This window comes from Alligator mississippiensis, chromosome 1 (genome assembly GCF_030867095.1).
Source record: "Alligator mississippiensis isolate rAllMis1 chromosome 1, rAllMis1, whole genome shotgun sequence".
NCBI classification, from domain to species: Eukaryota; Metazoa; Chordata; order Crocodylia; family Alligatoridae; genus Alligator; species Alligator mississippiensis.
This window is the reverse complement of record NC_081824.1, coordinates 292,681,165-292,700,604: the sequence shown is the minus strand read 5'-3', so window position 1 is coordinate 292,700,604 and position 19,440 is coordinate 292,681,165. Positions and strand designations below refer to the sequence as shown.

At 39.4% G+C, this 19,440-nt stretch overlaps 2 protein-coding genes across 2 annotated transcripts in view; both read right to left on the bottom strand.

Annotated features, from left to right (window-relative positions):
- MRPS6 (mitochondrial ribosomal protein S6) overlaps positions 1 to 19,440 on the bottom strand; it is a 56,140-nt gene that overhangs the window by 35,202 nt on the left and 1,498 nt on the right. The gene's annotated exons all lie outside the window — the stretch shown is intronic.
- On the bottom strand, positions 8,244 to 18,674 carry SLC5A3 (solute carrier family 5 member 3). The gene is made up of 2 exons (XM_019476271.2): positions 18,458 to 18,674; positions 8,244 to 11,127 (listed from the first exon to the last, which is right to left on the bottom strand). Exon 2 carries the CDS (start codon positions 10,811 to 10,813, stop codon positions 8,675 to 8,677), a length of 2,139 nt encoding a protein of 712 aa, XP_019331816.1. The 5' UTR covers positions 10,814 to 11,127; positions 18,458 to 18,674; the 3' UTR covers positions 8,244 to 8,674.

Sequence of the window (19,440 nt, the reverse complement as noted above, 5' to 3'; positions counted from 1 at the left end):
GATGGGAGCACAGCATGTGCTGCCCCTGCAGGACTGAATGGGCCTCAGCCCCATGCAAGCAAGGTCAACCCAGGGCCAGGCTGGATACAGGGAATTGGTAGGCACCTGCCTACAGGACATATGAAGTTGCCTGGTAGGCCAGATTCGGCCCACAACCCACATTTTGCCCACCCCTGAACTACACCCTCCCTAAAGTACAGCCTGCTTTCATGAACTCCTTTCCTCTCAGACTGCCAGGAGATCCTGCCTCTCAGTTTTCCAAGCCTGTTAAATCTACTTTTCTGAAGTCTGGTGTCTTTATTCTGCTGTACTCCTTCCTTCCTCTCCTCTGGATCTTGAGCATTTATTTCATGCTCACTGGCACCCAAGTTACCTTCCAACTTTATATTTTCAACCAATTCCTCCCTGTTATGGAGAACAGCACCCCCCTACATGGCCCGTCTAATATTTGTATTAAAAAGAGCATCCCCCAGTTGACCTATCTACTATCTATTATCCCACACACACTCCAAGCAGTCTGCTGGATTGTTTGTGCACTGCTGGGAGGGAAGCACAATACAGGCATGTCGCATCTTACGCAGGGGTTAGGTTCTGAATTCAGCGCGTAAGGCAAAAATCATGTATAGTCAAATCGCATATTACCTGACAGCGATTTGACTAGCGGTGACTGCCTCCAAAACCTCCCGCTGCCACTGCCACGGAGCCGTGCGGCCTGCGGCAGCGGCACAGCGCAAGGTGGTGGTGGGGATGGCTGTGTGCCACCTGGCCACCACCACGCTACCAAAACCTCCTGCCGCCAACTCAAGCCCTGCCCCCCTCCCACCCCGCATATAGTTGAATTTGCGCAAGTTAAATGAACGTATGATGCAACTGTACTGTAGTTAAGTTTCCCCATGAGTGTGAAGAGACCACATGTCATGGTGGGTTACATTAAAAACATTCAAAATGCAACAGATCCAAAAAACATAAAATTAGAATTGCTCTATTTAGCACCGGTTACGCTTCAGCTAGAATACAATGATCAATTTTGTGTACTACATCCTAAGAAGGATGAGGACAAACTAAGGATCTATAGGAGCAGAGAAACAAAGATAAGGATTCTGAAAAGCAAGCTTCATGAAGAAACAAGGTGAGGTGTAGCCTGGATAAATAAAGATGAAGGGACAAGACCAACAATTTAAGAATCTGAATAGTCAAAGAGAAGGGCAAACAACTGTTATCCCCAGCTGCAGTGGTCAGGACAAGAAGCAACAGCTTTAACTTGCACAAAAAAAGATTCATGTTAAATCTCAAGAAAAAAAATTCTAAATGTCTGGGCACCTAGTTTTTTAACCAACAGCCTAGGGAAATTGTAGAATCTGCTGCACTGGAGGTTTTTAAGAAGAGTCCAGGACAAATTACCTTCTAGGATTGGTTTTGGCCAAAATAAAACTTGCCTCCATCCAGCTGGCTGGACTAGATGACTCCTATGGTCCCTTCTGGCCATATAGTTTTATGAGGAAAAAGTTCATGCTATATCAAATCAAACCCACATGATCAGCATTCCTGGCTTGTCCCAACAACTGGGAGGTACCATATTACACTGAAACGTGTTTTTGATGTATTTCAAAATCTTTAACTGCACGTCCTTTGGTCTTATTCTTCCCTTCTCATCATGGGCTCACTTGCCTTTTCCCTCTCTATCCTTCTCCTTCATACTTATCTGCAGATGATTTCTTGCCACTGCAAGAATCAAAATGTTAGGGATAGCTGGCCTGGGCAGCAGCCCAGGGGGGGTGGAGGACAGGTGAGGAAGTCAAGGAGCTTGCCCCTGCTTCCTCTTCTGCCTCCTAAATAGGGAAAAGAAACCTGGTCTTACAATCAAGTAAATATGCTAAGTTTTTAAACCAAACCAACTTTTTTTAAAATTTTTTTAAGTTTTTAAGTGGTCAAAACTATCAGTTTTTGGTCACTGATAGTCGTCTCAGACCATTTCCAGCCAAATCCCAAGCCTATCTTCTGCTGATTAAGTTCCTCTTACCCACTTTAAACGGACAGAGGTGTTTTGCCATTTCTTAAACTAAATGGTAATCAGACACCATATTCCACCCCAGGAAGGGGTCACATTTTAATAGAGAGCACTGAAAGGTAATAAACTTAAGTGTTTATTACAAGTAATGGGCACATACGCGTGCACACACACAATATTTCACTATATAGAGTTATCAAAATATTTCAGAATATATCTGTTTGCTTGGGTTTTTTTTCTATTTTTATTGAAACTTTGTACAGAGCTTCTGAACATTTTCATACAATACTTCTAGACAGGACAAAAATGCCATGGTAAAGGAATGTAAACTGCAAGAAAGTCTGAAGTATCCAAATACTCTTGAATAAGAGCTTTAGTTTGAAGACTAATGCAGTAGGCAAAAGTAATATTCATACAGTATACAAAGAACAGTATACACAGGGCCAGCAATGTTATTTATGAGAGTTTTGCATCAGATTTTACTTCAAAGTTTTTATAGCAATATAATACTCTATACACTAGACCAAAATTAATTTATCATACATCAATTCTATGACAAAAAGCTTGTTGTAAAGGACAGTAACAACTTACAAGTAGAATTAAGCTATATTAGTTTTATTAAGATATATTAATTTCATTCCTAATCTATATTCCTACTACAAGAATTCTTAAAAGTATACTGTTTTACAAGATCTTAATAGACCCTTAAATAACACTTGGCCAAGAGACCTGGACCCAATTAGATTTATCTGATCTGTGTGCCCATTTGGTTCATTTTCATATAATACAGGGTGGGGGGGAAAAAAAGCAAGATTTAAATTGAAATGCTGTACGATATCATTTGGTTTTGGTCTGAAATGTATTTCAGTTGAATATTTTTAAAAGGCAGTTCATTAACTGGTATTTCATATAAAAATCACAGAAGATGCAGTAGCAAGAAAAAACAGAGAACAAGAACAAAAACAAAAAGCACTTCACAGATAGCTAAAAAAACATTATATCAAAAGATACAAGGTAAAAAGCAGCATCACTTTGACACCGTGCTTTAAAAATAAGATGAATGAAAAGACTTCTCTAGTGATATTAAAAAAGAATTTGCTTTCTTCTTGAAGAAGACTACTAACATTTTGCACAGCAACTATTTTTAAATAACCACCTCATTTAAAAACGTGTATTCATAGACACAAAATTGTCATATAACATTATCACCATCTTTGCTCAAAGTGTCTGACTTTACATAGTGAAACTGATAGTGCTAAAAAATTGTCACCAGATGTCACTATATCATGAATTTTGTATTAGAATGAAAGTAAAACAAATGTCTTCTAAACCAAATTATCATGAAGGAAAAAGGGGAGAAGGGGAGAATGTTTGTAAACAAAACAAACCATTTTGCAAACAAAAGTTTAGAGATCTCACAGTGAAATCAGAAATCCTAATGACATAGTTTTACATTCTAGGACTACTCTTTACCTTAGGCCAATTAAAGCACATTAAACCATGTAATTATATACAAACTTTTTTTACAAAAAAAACCCCCAAAAAACAAGAAATTTTTAAAACATTGCACACAAGTTTGTTTGCTTTAAAATATCACGTAACAAGGTTAATTTTTATTTTCAAAACAAAGACATTTAAGGGCACAGAACATACAATATACTGAATTAACAGCTGAGTATTTTTGCTTTGTTACACTGCAAAAACCAAAGATTTCCTCAAAAAAGCTAGAGATCAGTGACTGCAAACATTTTCAGAACTTTTCCAGGCAGCCCATTCCCTAGAAGGAAATACTTCCTTTATCCGAGGATAAAAATATAATAATAAAGCTGTATGTTTTAAACTTGAAAGCATCCTTCACTGGGTGCTCATACAGAGATCCAGTGATGGCTCTCCACTCTTCTCTATTACCTTGAGGGAAATTCTTTACAAATAGTCAGGTACAATACACTTACATGACTCACATCAGAAGTATCATGCGGGCCTTTCTGTGACATGGATAATAGTCCAGGCAAGAATAGAAATGGAAGCACACAAAAGGGTGAACTGAAGCCGATTGTGTTTTCTTAAAACCCCTTACTATTTCCTTTCTTCTATCAATAAATTCTAACCAAAAAGAAACAACCCACCACACGTGTGCACATACCCACAAACTCACACACACACGCACACAAACTTTGGCAGAGAATGACATCAAAAGATTCTCTCAAAAAAACTGAGATATTTTTCCACAACAAAACTGAAAGCTTTCACAAAGCCTGGTTTCTAAAGTTTTAAAAGCTTTTTTAAATAATTCATTAGGAGAAAATTCAAATCTTTAAGCAGAAAAATAAAGTTCACGGAAAAAACAAAATGGGTGTAATTCCAAAGTACGTTTTAAAGGCTTAAGTAGGTTTTTTAAGAGTCTGCGTTCAAAGTTCTGAAGTAACAGACACTGGCCACAGATAGAGGCCAGATACTAAAAGAGATTAATATTTCAATTAAAGGAGATACTAGGTTTGGTGTTTTGCAAGCCCAAGAAATTGATGTTTGGACCAACAACATATCTACCTTGAGTTCACATCTCTTAATTATATATCATGAATCAAAGGACTGGTAAAGGCATGTTTACGCTATAAAAAAAACCCGAAGCAATTTCTTACATGATAGTCCATACTATTGAGCAAGTCATTGATTTTGCCCATTAAAAATGCAAGAATTTGCATAAAGCAGCAAAAAGACTTGGGGGCTTCTGTTTGGGGGGGGGGGGTTGTGGGTTTTTTTGTTTGTTTGCGGTTTGCTTTTGGTTTTGTTTTTTTTAGTTGTTCAGCAGCTTAATACAAGCCCATTATTCATATAGGTCTTCACTCCTACATGAACACTAAAAGAGATCTGTATCCTCTACTTTGACATCCCACACATTATGAGTTGTTTGTTTGCTACTGATGCCTGAAAATATTTCAGATGAGTGTTTTGCTTAGTAATTATTTGTAGTGAAGAATATTAGTAAATTGCAGTGACTCTAAAAATGGAAACTGAGCATGACTGAATATGCAGAAGTCAAGAAGAGGTTACTGAGGAACCAAGTTTTCAAAAGGCCCAGAACAATGACTGGTGGGCAGCTATTTCTTTAAAAAGTCTTTATGGCAAATAGTTATAGAACTGGAAGAAAATGCAAGCATTTCATTCCACTGACTAAGCTTTTAACTTTAAATACTAAAATCACTACCATTACTCCAGCAAACTATATATAGTGCACAAGACATTACTGATTCCCATTGGAAATACACTAAAAGTTTCCTAAGGATCAAGTCTAAAAAAAAAAATTAATTTTGAATGACTTACAACTAAATGCAGCTGTAAACCTATGCCAATATACTTTAAACTACTGAAGGCATCTTTAAAAGTGGAAACTGGAATAATTCAAATGTAAAAGTAGAGTTTATGTTCACCTAGAACTATGTGCTTAAAGAGTTAATTCCATCACTGAATTGGTGATAAGTGTACTCAATGACATTCATGGTGCTGTTTGAATGTGTGGTAGGTTTGGTGGGGTAAAGGGGCAAAGAGAAAGGTTTAGGCAGGCTGTTTTTCCCCCACTCAAAGGGAGATATAAGCCAGGCTTCTGGCTTTATTACTGTATAAGGCAAGCAGGGGAAAAGAGTAAGAAGGAACTGAAATAATGGCAGCCAAGCAAAACGGTCCCTGAGCCAACCCGTCTCTGAAGGTCAGATCCTAACGCGTTCATCAAAACTAGACAAATATACGAACTCCCTAGAGCCAGCTGCAGACAAAAGTAAAATGCCAAAACATGCACTGCTAGCAGGGGATGGTGCCTGTCAACACTGAAAAGCTAGCAGACAATTCCTCCCCCCGCAGCTCGGGTCATTAAGTCCCACTAGGCACATAAACCAAGCTAAGACCCATTGCACAAGCGTTATCTTGGTCCATAGACTCATCCTGACCTACACAAAGAGGAAGGGTCTCCCTGAGTTTCTTCACACCTCTCCCTTCCCTAGCACACCACTAAGATTCAACAGGACTCAGCTTTATCTCTTTATTCTGAACATAGAACACAGTACCACATTTCTTAGCTTACATGGTTGGCATTTCTCCATCCTACCGCCAATACAAAGTAAACTTGAACTTTTGGTGAAACATTTTACAATCTTTCATGTATTAAGATTTTATTATAAAAGACTCCAAATTATTTTTTGGATAAAGTAAGCCATGCAAGCTGTAACGAAACATTTTGATAAGGTATACCAAAACACAAGTCTGTCAAACACTAACTACCATAATCAACATTATTCAAATCTATATCATATGCTTATGACCATATTGCCACCCAATAACAGGTTGCTTACCAGTTGCAGCATCTAACCAAAGCTGAGAACGGTCAGTCAGATGTTGCCATACACCTCCTGACGTACCCACAGCTACCACCCCCCCCAGTGTTTAAAAATAAATAATAAAAAATAATGACCACATAGCACTACTACTAAAGCAATCAATTTAATCAATTTCAGATTAATTAGTATCCACTGAGCTACCATGAACTGGTTAAATGCCACATTTTAACACCATGATACCAGATAACCTTCCAACAATACATAACTAGATTTGGCCCATATTTCATTTCCTGAGCACACTAATATCAACTACCAAATTTCAAATAGGACCCCAAGCATTTAAGACCACATGAAGACCAAAATACTACACAGTGTAATAACTGGTAGTTTATTACACACGCACACGCACACACACACTTAGGACCTGTTTTTGCAACCCCTCCATCTGCTGAATTTCCATTAACTGTAAGCAAAAGGCTTGCTGCTTGCAACTATCCTAGAAACACCTCCAACTGCAAAGTCCCTCCTCATCTATGCATCTCTAGAACAGAAGCATATTGCTAATGTACAAAACAAAAGGTTTGCTCTTCCAGAGATGCATCAGAAGAGCCCAGTGGGAAACAATATAGCTGCTAATATTCACTAATATTCACTAACTAATTCACTCCTTACCTCCCTACATAGAATCTTTTGTACTGTTTCTTCTAACAAAGTAAGACTGAACAAATGAATGCCAAACACAAAGCAATAGCTCCTGATTACCTCTTTGGGGAGGGAGAGGGAGGTAGAAGCTCTCTCAGCACACGCAATATTACAACCAATAGAACAAACCAAACCAATCTAATCTAAAAGTCTTGCATACCTTATCTGGCGATAGGAAATGCAGAGCAACCCTTTTACATAACTACAGTGAGGTGAAGAGTTTAATCCAGAACTCAATACCAAATTAGGTATGTAAAAGATTAAACGATTAATTATTTTGTGGATAAGTGCAGTGATAGATAACCAGTTAGCTTACCAGTTATCCTTTACTTCTGGGTACAGCCTGGCAGAAAAGGAGGGAAGGGAAGCCCCCACTGATGCCCCAGCAGGGATCAGAAGGCAAAGTGAAAGCAGGAGAGGGAGGGAGGGAAGGAAAAGGGGGGAGGGGAGGGGGGGACTAGCACCCATCGCTTAAGAGGAAAACAAAGCAGCCTAATGACTCAATTAGGCAATTAGCTGCTTACTCACAGGTGCTCTCTCCCAGCAGCAAGGCTTCATGCAGACTACCTTGTCTGTCTGGCTGGGCCTGCCTCCTTCTCTCTCTCAGTCAAAGTGCTCCAAGAGCAGCTCCCAGCACCAGCTGTGTCCGAAGCTGCTGTCCAGGTTATAGGACTAGCACCCATAACTTAGCCAATGTAATTAGAGGAAGTTAACAAATATTTTAAAAATCTACATTCCTATACCAAATGTTTATTTGCCAAGCTAATCACATGCTTTGACAACTCCTGGGCTTCCTTCTTTTCCACAGCTCCCCTTTGTTCCCTAGTTATGTACATGGCAAAACAGGGTTAAAAAGGAATTTGGACTGGACAGAAGTTAATGTTTTCTTTTTGGTCCTCATTTACTAGAGATCTGGGTGATGAGATGGCGTTTAATTAAATGGGGGGAAGGGGGGGGGAAAGAGAGAGACAGGGGACAACCAACACATCTGTTAGATTTTGGGGGGGGGGGGGGGGGGAGGAAGAAGAGATAGAGGAAGAATGAAAGAAAGCTGCTGAATGAAAATGTATTCCAAGTACTACCAGATGAGTCAAAAAAACCCCTGTCCTTTTATGACTACATATGAATCCTGGAATAGATTAAAAACAAAAGATTAAGAAGCAACAAGTTAGCTAAGGTAATACAAGTCTGTTGCAGCGGGCAACTGCAAGGTTGTACATCATTTTTTATTATTTAGAATTTTCCAATACAGCTCTGCTAATTTAGATTGTATACTTAAGTCCAGGTAAAATGTTGCTTTTCATTTTCACGTCAATATGGACTGAGCTCCTTATTTTTCCTACTTAAACACAGCCACCTGTCTTACTTTGGTATACAGATATGTAACAAAAATTGTTTTAGGACTACACTAAACAAACAAAAAGAATACCACACAACACACATGCACCACATTCTGTCTTAAGCAGAGATAGTACAATATAATCTCATATGGTCTTTAAAGTTGGCTGATAAATTGTTTGACAATTATAGCGTAAACAATGCCTGAGATGCAGTTATGTATATTAGAAAATATTTTCCAGAGACCTGTATCACCTTCTGTATGTTTAGCCATACCCTTAAAAAGTTCTCTACTCACTCAGACAGAGAAATAGACAAACATGAATATTCCAATAGAACAGACACAGAATAGTCCGGTATTTAGTAACAGTTTAACTTTTGGAGTCTCTTCCAGCATTTGTATACAAAAAGTCTCTTCCTCCATCTCTAGGATGGCTTTCTTGCTCATATTTTTACTTTTAAAGCCACAGAAACAATCTATGAATTTCCAATGTTTGGCACGATCATCAGTATCTTCATGTTTTTTCTCACCCATGAGAGCCACTTGTCCATTTGAGTAACAATCAATGGGTGTCTCAACTTCAGAGGGACTTACAGAAATCACTGGGTTGCTTTCATCTCTACAGGCAACCAGGAGATTGATATCCTCAGGCTTAATATTTTTAATATGGTCTTCAGACTTGCCATTTGGAATAATGTGATTAGCATTTTCATTGCATTTTAACATGCTCTTTTCTTGTACTTTATATAGATCCCCCTTTGAATCATCTTCTTTGGCAGTCTTGCTTTTCACAGACCAGAAAGTGGTTGTTCGAATCTGTTCCTTTGTGGGTGGCGATGTAAGCAGACTTACAATTACAGTTATAATTCCAGTGATCCAGAACAGAGCAGTAGCAATATACATATAATGGATATTCCTGATAAAACCTGGTCTAGTATCCGGTTGATTACACTCAGGAACACGATAGATAAATGCCAGTATCAATCGTATAGCTCCAAAAACAAACCCAATCATTCCACCATAGAATGCTCCTTGTTCGTTGCAGCGCTTCCAAAATATACCCATTAGAAATAGGGCAGCCACAGGTGGTGTCAAATAATCTGCTACCTCTTGTATATAGAGGTACATCTGGCCTCCTTGCATTTCTACTATTATTGGGACCCAGGCAATGCTTATAACTACCATGAAAGCGACAAACACTCTTCCTACAATCATTAGTTCTCTAGATGTTGCACTCTTGCGTATGAGTTTGTAGATATCCAGTGTAAATATGGTGCTGGCACTGTTAAATATAGAATCCAAGTCACTCATCAGTGCAGCAATCATTACAGCCATCATAAGTCCTCGCAGGCCAACTGGTACAAGTTTCATCACTAATCGTGGATAGGCAATGTTAGAACATCCAGCTCTGCTTCCACAGACTTCCATGCAGTGTTCTGGATTGATACAGGCAATATCATCTGCGAACAGCACTCGTGAAATCATCCCTGGGACTACTATAATGAACATAGGCAGCAACTTCAGGAAGCCTGCCATGAGAGTGGATCCTTTGGCATGAGCAATATTTTTTGCAGCTAAAACCCTCTGAACAATAACTTGGTCAGCACACCAGTACCACACAGAAGCTGGGGTCTGCCCCAGTAAAAATCCAGGCCAGGGAATATCTTCATCTGTTGGCTCACGCAACATTTTAAGAGCATCAGGCTTTGGGTGGACATGACATGAATTGGTATTAGAAAGGTTGTAGGTCAGCAAGATTGACGTAATATTTGGCGATGACAACATGTACTTCCTTTTAAGTTCTTCAAACCCACCAACTTCTGTAATACTTATAACCATAAGTGTGAGGGCACCAACGATCATAAGCAGAGCTTGAAGAGTGTCTGTGTAGATGACTGCCACAAGACCTCCAGTCACAGTCAACAAAGCAGTCATTCCAATGAGCAGGATAACTGATAAGTAAAGATTCCAACCTAGAGATTCTTGAATAAAAAGTGCACCTGAATACAAGTCAACTGAAAGTTTGGTGAAGATATAAAGAATCAGAGACAACACTGCAAAATAGACTTGGATTCTATGCCCTCCAAAACGCTTGGACAAGTATTCAGGCATGGTGTACACTCTTGACCGGATGTAGACTGGGACAAAGACCCATCCTAAAAGCTGTAAAAGCATTAAGGCGTTGAATTCCCATGCTCCTACTGCAAATCCACTTGCTGCTCCAGATCCTGCAAGCCCAATGAAATGTTCACTTCCAATATTGCTCACAAATAAGGATGCACCAATAGCTACCCAGGTCATGGAACGCCCAGCCAAGAAGTAGCCACTTACTGTGCTTCGATTGTATTTCCACATGGCAAAAAAACCTATGCACATCACGAGTATGAAGTACAATGCCACAATGGCAATGTCTGCAGTTTCCAAAGAAGCCCTCATTTTTGTAAACAAAATTGCTTCAAAACGGCTGATGTTGTTTTCACCCCCCAGTAAAAGTCTTTTAAAGTAACACGTGAACCAATTTAAATTTATCAGTACAGTAGATTAAATTCTTTGTCCCTTGGTTTGCTGTCTTGATGCTGGTGGTTGTGGTACACTGAGAAGACAGATTTTTTTCTCCGCTTCTTAAGTGGAAATTTGGAACTTAGCACGCGCTTTTAATCCACATTCCACAAGAGTATCAGCCTTAACTTGGTTGATGTAGGAGAAATTCTTAGTTGCAGCTAAGTCTAGTGAGACCTACTGTACCAACCCTGCAAGGCAGCAAAGACAAAAGACAAAGATTGAATTAGAGAAGAATTTCACCAAGTTATGAGAACAAATTTGAAGTCTATAATTACAATGGTTGAACACCCTAGGCTATTATTTCCTTTGTAAATATAATTTATGCAAAATCACAAAAAGCAGATATTTTTAGTGCTCCCAAGTATAAGTCACTAACAGCCCTTTCCACATTTGAGTAAGCCTAGAAAAATGCATTTCACATGACGAAAATGGTTTACTAGGCTAATTCTTTTCTGTATTATCCCAGAACTTTATCTCCTATAACTCAGCTAGATTCTCAAGCGATATCACAAAACAATGTTTGAGTACCACCTTATTGCTCAAACTCAGGGGTGCTCAACCCCTAGCCCACGGGTCAGATTCAATCTGTAGCCCCATGTCACCTGACCCACAGGGCTCCCCACAGGTGCAGAAATTTGGCAGCAGGACAGCAGTGGAACTGCGCCCTGTCAAATTTCCGAACCCATGGAAAGCCCAAAGCCCTATACACTGGACTGGGCATCCAATCCCACTGCACAGGGCCAACTAGGAGCAGTGTCAGGCCCCAGGACTCAATCTTGGCATACAGCGGGCTGGAACGAGACAGCACTGGGGCCTCCAGGTACCCATCCTGGGGGGAGATGCAGGAAAGGGATGGCTTGATCCTAGTGCACAGGACTTGATCCAGTCTGTGACCAATCCCACCCCACTCATTTGGCATGCAGGGCCACAATGTTGAGCACCACTGCTCAAACTAACACAGGAACAAAGTTACAATGCTGTCACAAACGATGGTGGATTTATGACCAATTATAGAATAGGTTATACTGCAAATCTGAGAGAAGGCTGTGTGTATGAGGTGCCCATTATATCTTCCTGTTATGCTTCATTTTAAGTGGGACAGAAGTGAAGACATGTCATTGTGAGGGGAAAAGTATTGTTTAGCTGAGAAAAGCTAAGAGAAATGGTCTTAGTGGAGTATTACACAATCTGTATCACATTAACTTCTGAAAATTGACTTTTAGCAGTTAAAATTTCAGAAAGTGTTCAGTGCATGAATAGAAAAAGCCCTATTGATACTAGCAACAATTAAAATATCTCATCTCCAAATAGTCCCTTTTGACACTGCAGGAAGGAGATCTTCATGGAAGCAGAGGTGGTAACTTAGCCAATCATTTATTTATTCCCATTTGTTAGATGACTCCAGAAATGGCTTCATTTCCTGAAGTGCTGACTGGGAACGTATGCAGGGATTAACTAGGACTGCTTCAGCTCAGGAGTTATCAGACCAACTAGAGGTATGTACACAAGTACATTTGGGACTGTTTCAGAAGGGAAACAGGCCAAGGCGGCAATAGCTATTAAGTTCCAACTGTTAAGTGTGGACAAGCTGGGAACAATTAAAATATGCCAAAACCACTCCAACTTTAGAGACTTCTATCTTACTCAGCCATCCATATATGAGCTTAATTAAAACAAATGAACACAAAAAGGATTTCCCAGACAGACGGAAATAAGAAAAAGGTAGAACTGAGAGCAAAGATAAGGAACTGCCGATCTAATAAATCACCTCACTCTCATCATTTCATTGAACTACTTATTACAGCTGGCAACAGCAGTACAAGCCTATATGCCTCATTAAGAGAACATCAACAAAATCCAGTTTTCTCTTAATCTGAAAAAGATAACAGCCCATTTCTCCTATTTCTATAAGGACAGTTTATAAGTGCAGTATTGTACAACGTATTTCAGAACCAAGAAATATTCAAGGTTTGTTGTTGGTTTGTTTGTTTGTTTTGGGGGGGGATTGGAACATACAAAAATAGATTTCCTCATTCTGATCAAGTTAGAGTCAATGATGAGGCACTACCGAGATATGGCAGGAAAAAAAAAAAAAAAAAAAAAAGGCTGGTTACAGTAGTGCTGGATTTATCATGGTCATAAGCCACAGATTACAGATATATTTTAAAATCTTCCACGGAAGAATCAAAATTTATTTCCACTCCGTTCCCAGAGGCAATGGAATTTAAATGGCCTGTTTATATTCAATTTAATTCTAAACAAGACACCCTACTCCAAATGTTTCAAATTGTATGAAGTCACTGGATATGGGCAAAATATACTAATCCTAGCTACAAATGCTTCAGTATAACACTTTTATGGAATTGCTCCCTTTATTATGATCTTTTTACATTTTTAAATGGAACTACAGTACAATATTTTATACTAAGAGCCCAAATAATTACCAAAGGCTGTAAGAACACACTTTTCTCAGATGCGCCTAATTTTTAGCCTCTTATTTGATTCTTTCCATGGCTTCTATCGCGTATCTACACACGCTAGTAATGTGCCTGAATAAATTCCGGCACAGATCACAATAGTCAGCTGCCTCCTGGGAGCAGCATCTTCACATGCACCCAGGACTGCAGCAATTCCAACAAGTGCAGAGCAGCGCTGGGCAGCAGCATCAGGCAGCAGAGGGGCTGGCTGGGCCATGAGGGTGCTACAGTACAGGGCCAGGCTTCAAACAGCTTCTGCACTATAGCACCTCACGCCCCACAGTCACCGTCTACACATGCGTTTGAGCACATGCAATTACTCTACTGTCCCGGACAGTACTATCCTACAACAGAGTTGATTAGTTTACTTCACCCCAATACAGGTGCATGTGTAGACTGTGACACTTTACAGCAGAGCTAGTTAGTCAACTCCACAGTAAAGCTATGTCCCCAGTCTTAATGAAGTACAGTAACTGTCTTCAGAACAAAAGGATTAAAAATGAAAAGCAAGGGTTTCCTTAGGGTGGTATCTTTTATTGGACCAATTATATAGGAGAATTAGACAAGCTTTCAAGTGCAAGACAGTCTTCATGACCAGGTGACCTGATGAAGAATGTCTTGCAGTTGAAAGCTTGTCTAATTTTCCTACATAGTTGATCCAATAAGAAACTCCACCCTAAAAAAATCCTTGCCTTCCACATAATTTCTGGACCACCGCAGCTACAACACCACCGTTACACTACCAAAGATACATTACTGTTTTCAGGACAGCATGGTAACACTCAGGGAGGAAACTTCGTATTCTCTGGCTGAATTCACCCTGCTAAGCCTGCAGTGACCACAGTTTACAAGCTTGCTGACAGTCGTAGCTGACACTGTAGAGTGAATGAGCATGAAGTGCACCACCTCCACCTCAGAATTAGTCACATCTACAAAGCAGAGAAGCTTGCGTTGCCAGTAGAAGACAGTAGCTGTAGGCCAACAGAATCAATTAATAAATGTAGAGGTGAGGGGAAAAAGAGGCAGCAACAACAGAAGAGATGAAATATAGCAAGAGGTACTGCGCCTCATGCAAACACTTAGTCAAACTAAATGATGCATGACAAACCCAGGTTAGGAAATCTACCAGCCCTTCTGTAACTTATTTCTTATCATTAGAGTCTACCAGACAAGGAGAGAGAGACAAGCAGTAAATAGACCAATTCCTAGAAAGGCTTCACTTAAGGATCCTTTCTGTTCTTCAAGCAATGCCTTCCTGGAAACAGTCTCCCCATGACTTTTTTTCTTCCATGGTTTGCACATGCAGCTGAACTCCATACAATATTAAAATATAAAAAACTAGCTTTGGATCAGGTCACAGAAGACAGTATTGCAGGTTGCCTACAGGATATACCCTGATTTTATCAGTTATTATGATATCAAAGTCAAGAGTTCAAACTTATATTAGAGGCAAACACATGTGAAAAACTCTTTTAGTTTACTTCATAGCATCAGCAATTGTATTTAAGTTGAATTCTTGAGAGAAACACTTAGGAGTAAAAACTAACTGAGGAATAGCTAAAGATGGGACCAGCACAAATATTTAAGTGAACTTCCCCCACAGAGTTCTAGCAGTACCAGCAAGTGCAGTTCTTTGGCTCCACTTTACAAAATTTGGCATGATTGGTCTTTGATGCAACAACTGAGAATGAAGAGCCTGATAGTTCCGTCCCAGGAACTTGGGCTCTTATGCACGTGCAGGCAGCCTCCTCCAACACGCTGTAATTCCAGCGTGCTGGAGAGGACTTGATGAATCAAGTCTGCTGGAGCATGGAAATTACCACACTCCAGCATCACGTGCGTCAGGGTACCTGCACTGAAAAATGGCAACAGGGTACTTTAAACTAAAACTCATTTGATAAGCTTTAGTTCAAAGTACCCCGCCACCATTTTTCAGCGCAGGGACACTAATACATGTGACACTCCAGGAGTGTTTAAGTATCACAGTCTCGGAGCTTCACTAATTGAAGTGGCTGCCCCCCATGCCTCCCAGAGCACATGTATAAATGCCCAATAATTCTCACATAAAAACAACTTTATCAAGCAGTTATTTCTACAAAAAAGTCCTCCAACTGCACTAGAGACTGGTGGACGAGGTCTGAATAGCCATCACTCAAGCTAAAGCTCTAAAATGAATTAGTCATAACAAATGACTTAAAAAAACCAAAACAACAACAGCAACAAAAACATGCATTTTAATAAACAGCCTTTCAGCAAAAGCTGCCAGGGTAGAGCTCCAGAATGAGAATTCAGGTATTTTTTTAAATGCATGTGAAAACTTCATTACAAGACAAGGTTTAGTTTTTAAAAAAAGCTTCATTTAACAAGAGATTTGTTTGGTCCATGCACATTGGAACCTCAGAATAAAATACAAGGAACTTCTATATGGAAGGTAGTATTCCCAGAAAGTTTATTTGCATACAGATCTAGAAATCCAAGGGCCTCATCAGGGGTAATTAGAAAAGAAAACAGAACTCACACAAGTTGGACCTAAACTAGGGAATTCATTCCTACAAATGACCACAAAAAACTCACAACCTTGGGACCCTGAATTTAATTTGTTTTCAGTTTTGCTTTCCACAATAAAAAAAAAAAAAAAAAAAACTCTTCACGCTGCCTATATTCCTATTGAAAAGAACAAAAAATGGACCTTAGGTTATTTTAGCAGATGAAAGAAGGGGGAAAAGCTTGCCTGATTTTTAACAAAATGCAAGATGTTAGTATCAGTAAAAACCATATTTTACACACATATATAAATATATACTGTTTTAATATATTATTGCAATTATAGTTAGTATATAACAATATAAATATATTAAACAGACACACACAGGATAATAAAAAGTGAGGTTAACAAAGGGGAAAAGTGGAGAGTTAGATCTAGAAACAAATTATATAGGCATGTCTGCTTCTTGCGTCCTTCATTTTTTCCATGTTTTCAAAAAATGACCAAAAAAACCCAACTCCCAGAGGTTTATACTGCCTAGAAAGTGACTAAATATAATAGTCAGGTCAGTCAGCACTACTTCCTATATCCTTAGCTGGCCATTATACACAGCAGGTAGAAAATTTATTGCTATACAGAAACCTGCTTGGATGAAAGCAAAGACACAGTAAAACAAAATAAAAGTGTAAGCACATATTACAGAACTGAAAAGTATTACACACTATTAGTCAATATACTGGCTGAAACAGTAGAATTACATAATATACCAAATTCACTGGTGTATGCAGTGTGCAAAAGGGGAAAAATAAAAAGACGCACGCACACACCAGCTGATCTCAACCCCCCCCCACACACACACACACTGGCCCCCCAAATATTCTTTGTCTTTAAAATTAATTAAGTGACTTTCAAACTATTCAGTCAGTTCTGTTTCAAAACTTTAAAAATGTTTTTTATTGAAGACAGGTGAGCCAGCTAAACACAGCAAACAGCAGCACAACGGGGATACCTCACTGCCACCCTGTGGCAAGTTTGCAGAACTACATTAGTGTAAGACAAAACCACCTCCAACCACTCACTAATTCGAAGTAGTGACTAGGAGAGCCACAAAAGTTTCCTGAAAAAATCCCCTCTCCAAAGTACACAGTGGCACATTGGAACATATTAGGAATATATTGCTACCTTCTCCTGTTGAAGACTCCACTATGATGTCCATAAGAAAATGTAATTATCCCCAACTTAAGAGGCAGCTGGGGATAATTTGCACTTAATATAGTTCTAAAAAAATTGAAAGTAAAGTATTCTTAGATGTTTTATGTATTATACTTACCTTCACAACAATTCTAATCTCAGATACTAAATTTTCTAGGAAAGGGTATATGTCTTCAGACATCTGAGCTGCAACTATTACAACTTCCTTTGTCTTACAACCTACCAATTTTATTGTGGCCTTGTGTTGTAGTTCCTTTTTTTTTTTTTTTTTAACCTCTAACATATTTGAGTCTCATTAATAGTCAATGACACTTAAGTATCTTACTGCCTTCTGTGTTTCTCACACAAAGAAGGATCCCAACTGGAGACAGCAGCACTGTCTAATCCTCTTCCTCTGTGTTAGAAGTGAATTTGCAAAGAGGTCTCTAAAACAAAACAAAACAAAAAGAGCATTTTCCTTTTTTAACAAAGAAAAACCCTCCAACACCTCTACTGGAAGTCACCAAGAGATGTCCCCAATTGTCATAAAGTCTACGTACAACTTATGAATGAGGCAATATAGCTGTATTCTTGTCAATCGCAGCATACATAAAGACAACCATATACTGTCATGTCTCTTGGAGCAGAAACCATGAAAAAAATTTGAGGGTTCCCATTCAGATGGGAATAACTTAAGACAACAGGAATGCCCACCTTATACCTTAAACCAGGGGTTGTCAATTGGGGGTATGTGTACCCCTGGGGGTACTTGAAAAGGCCCCAGGGGGTACGTGAGGGCAGGGAGCTCACACACAGTGGCCACCACCACCATCCACCACCCCGCGCCTCCGCAGCACACCACTTCCCCCCATCCCATGCCATGTCCAGCCGAAGCAGTACACTCCTTTAAAAAAAGTTGAAAACTCCTATGTTAAACCATTCTTCTTCAACTTTTTTGTAAGGGAATGGAGTTCAGAGAATGGGAGAGGAAAAAACAAACAAACATAGGTAGTCAGATATTGACACTGGGTCTTAAACCCCCCTCCCCGCAAAATAAGAAACTTAAGATCTCAGGGAGACTCACAGAAAAAAGAAGTAGCTTAACCAAGACGGGGGACATGCTTTCACAGGACAAGGGGTCCAATAACCGTGGTACCAGATAAGGAAGAAGGAAACTTGTATGCAGAGAGATTCCATAAACTAGAAGAGAAAGCATGTTGTGGGGGAGAAGGATTGGGGGGGGGGGGGGGGGTAAGAGTATAAGACTCCTTAGAGGAATCCTACCAGAACTGAAATAATGCTTAAGGAGTGCTGAGGAAACAAAGGCAGGGGAAATTAATGCAGGCTATCTAGATCTCTACTTACGCTAGACAGGAGTCTGGAGGGGTAAGCACCAGTCCTGGGGTCCTATGGCAACAAGATCCCTTTCCAGGCAGGAAGGGGAAACTGATAAAAAGCCTGCAACCAGGAAGCATTCCAGAGAATCCAAGGGAAAGCTAATCCTAGAGCAACAAAAGGCAAAGGCTGGCTCAACAGCAGTCACAGCCTGGGGGATCCAAACAGCAGCCTGGTGAGAATCCACAAGGCATGTGCAAAAGATTCTCAGCTTCATGAAGGAACATTATAGAAAACCAAATGATACACATAACCAAAACCCCAAAAAAACAAAACAAAATGGTATCTGGTCTTAGCATTAAAGGTAGCATAAGATCATTTTAGAACCCTTTATAATAAGACGAAACTTGAATTTTATAGTGAAACCTTAGTTCTCCTTTCACAACGTCATTAAAAAACAAACAAAAAAAAACTTTAAAACTAGGATTAATACTTTTTTATAGAACCTGTTAGAACAAGACATTTGTTGAGCTTCAGCTACATCACCTAGAGAAGCTTCACTGTCAGCACAGAACCCCTCTTTAAAAAGCTTTAATTACAAAATACTACCTGCAACAATATTTGTAAGGCGTAAAAGTCAAGTCTAACCAGCCACACTCCCCACACAAACAAACATGAACTCCCATAATTTCAGGGTTTCACCAAAACTAGATTTAAAAGGTTGTATGTGAATTATGTTGGTTAGCAAGCTACACTTACTTTAAAAATAAATGACACGCCAGTATTTTAGGTGTTTTAATATAACCGATATATAAATGCAGACAGAGAACATTGTGTGGCAGTAAATACATCCCTTCCTTCACAGAAGTGCCCAAGATCCCTCAAAAGCCAGAATACCCAAATATCTGGGTATTATGTCAAATTTGTGATGCTTCTCTTCCCCCTCTAACCCTTGGATCCCCCATCTAAATGCTGCCTCCACATTAAGACTAACTCTACACTAGGAAGCTTTG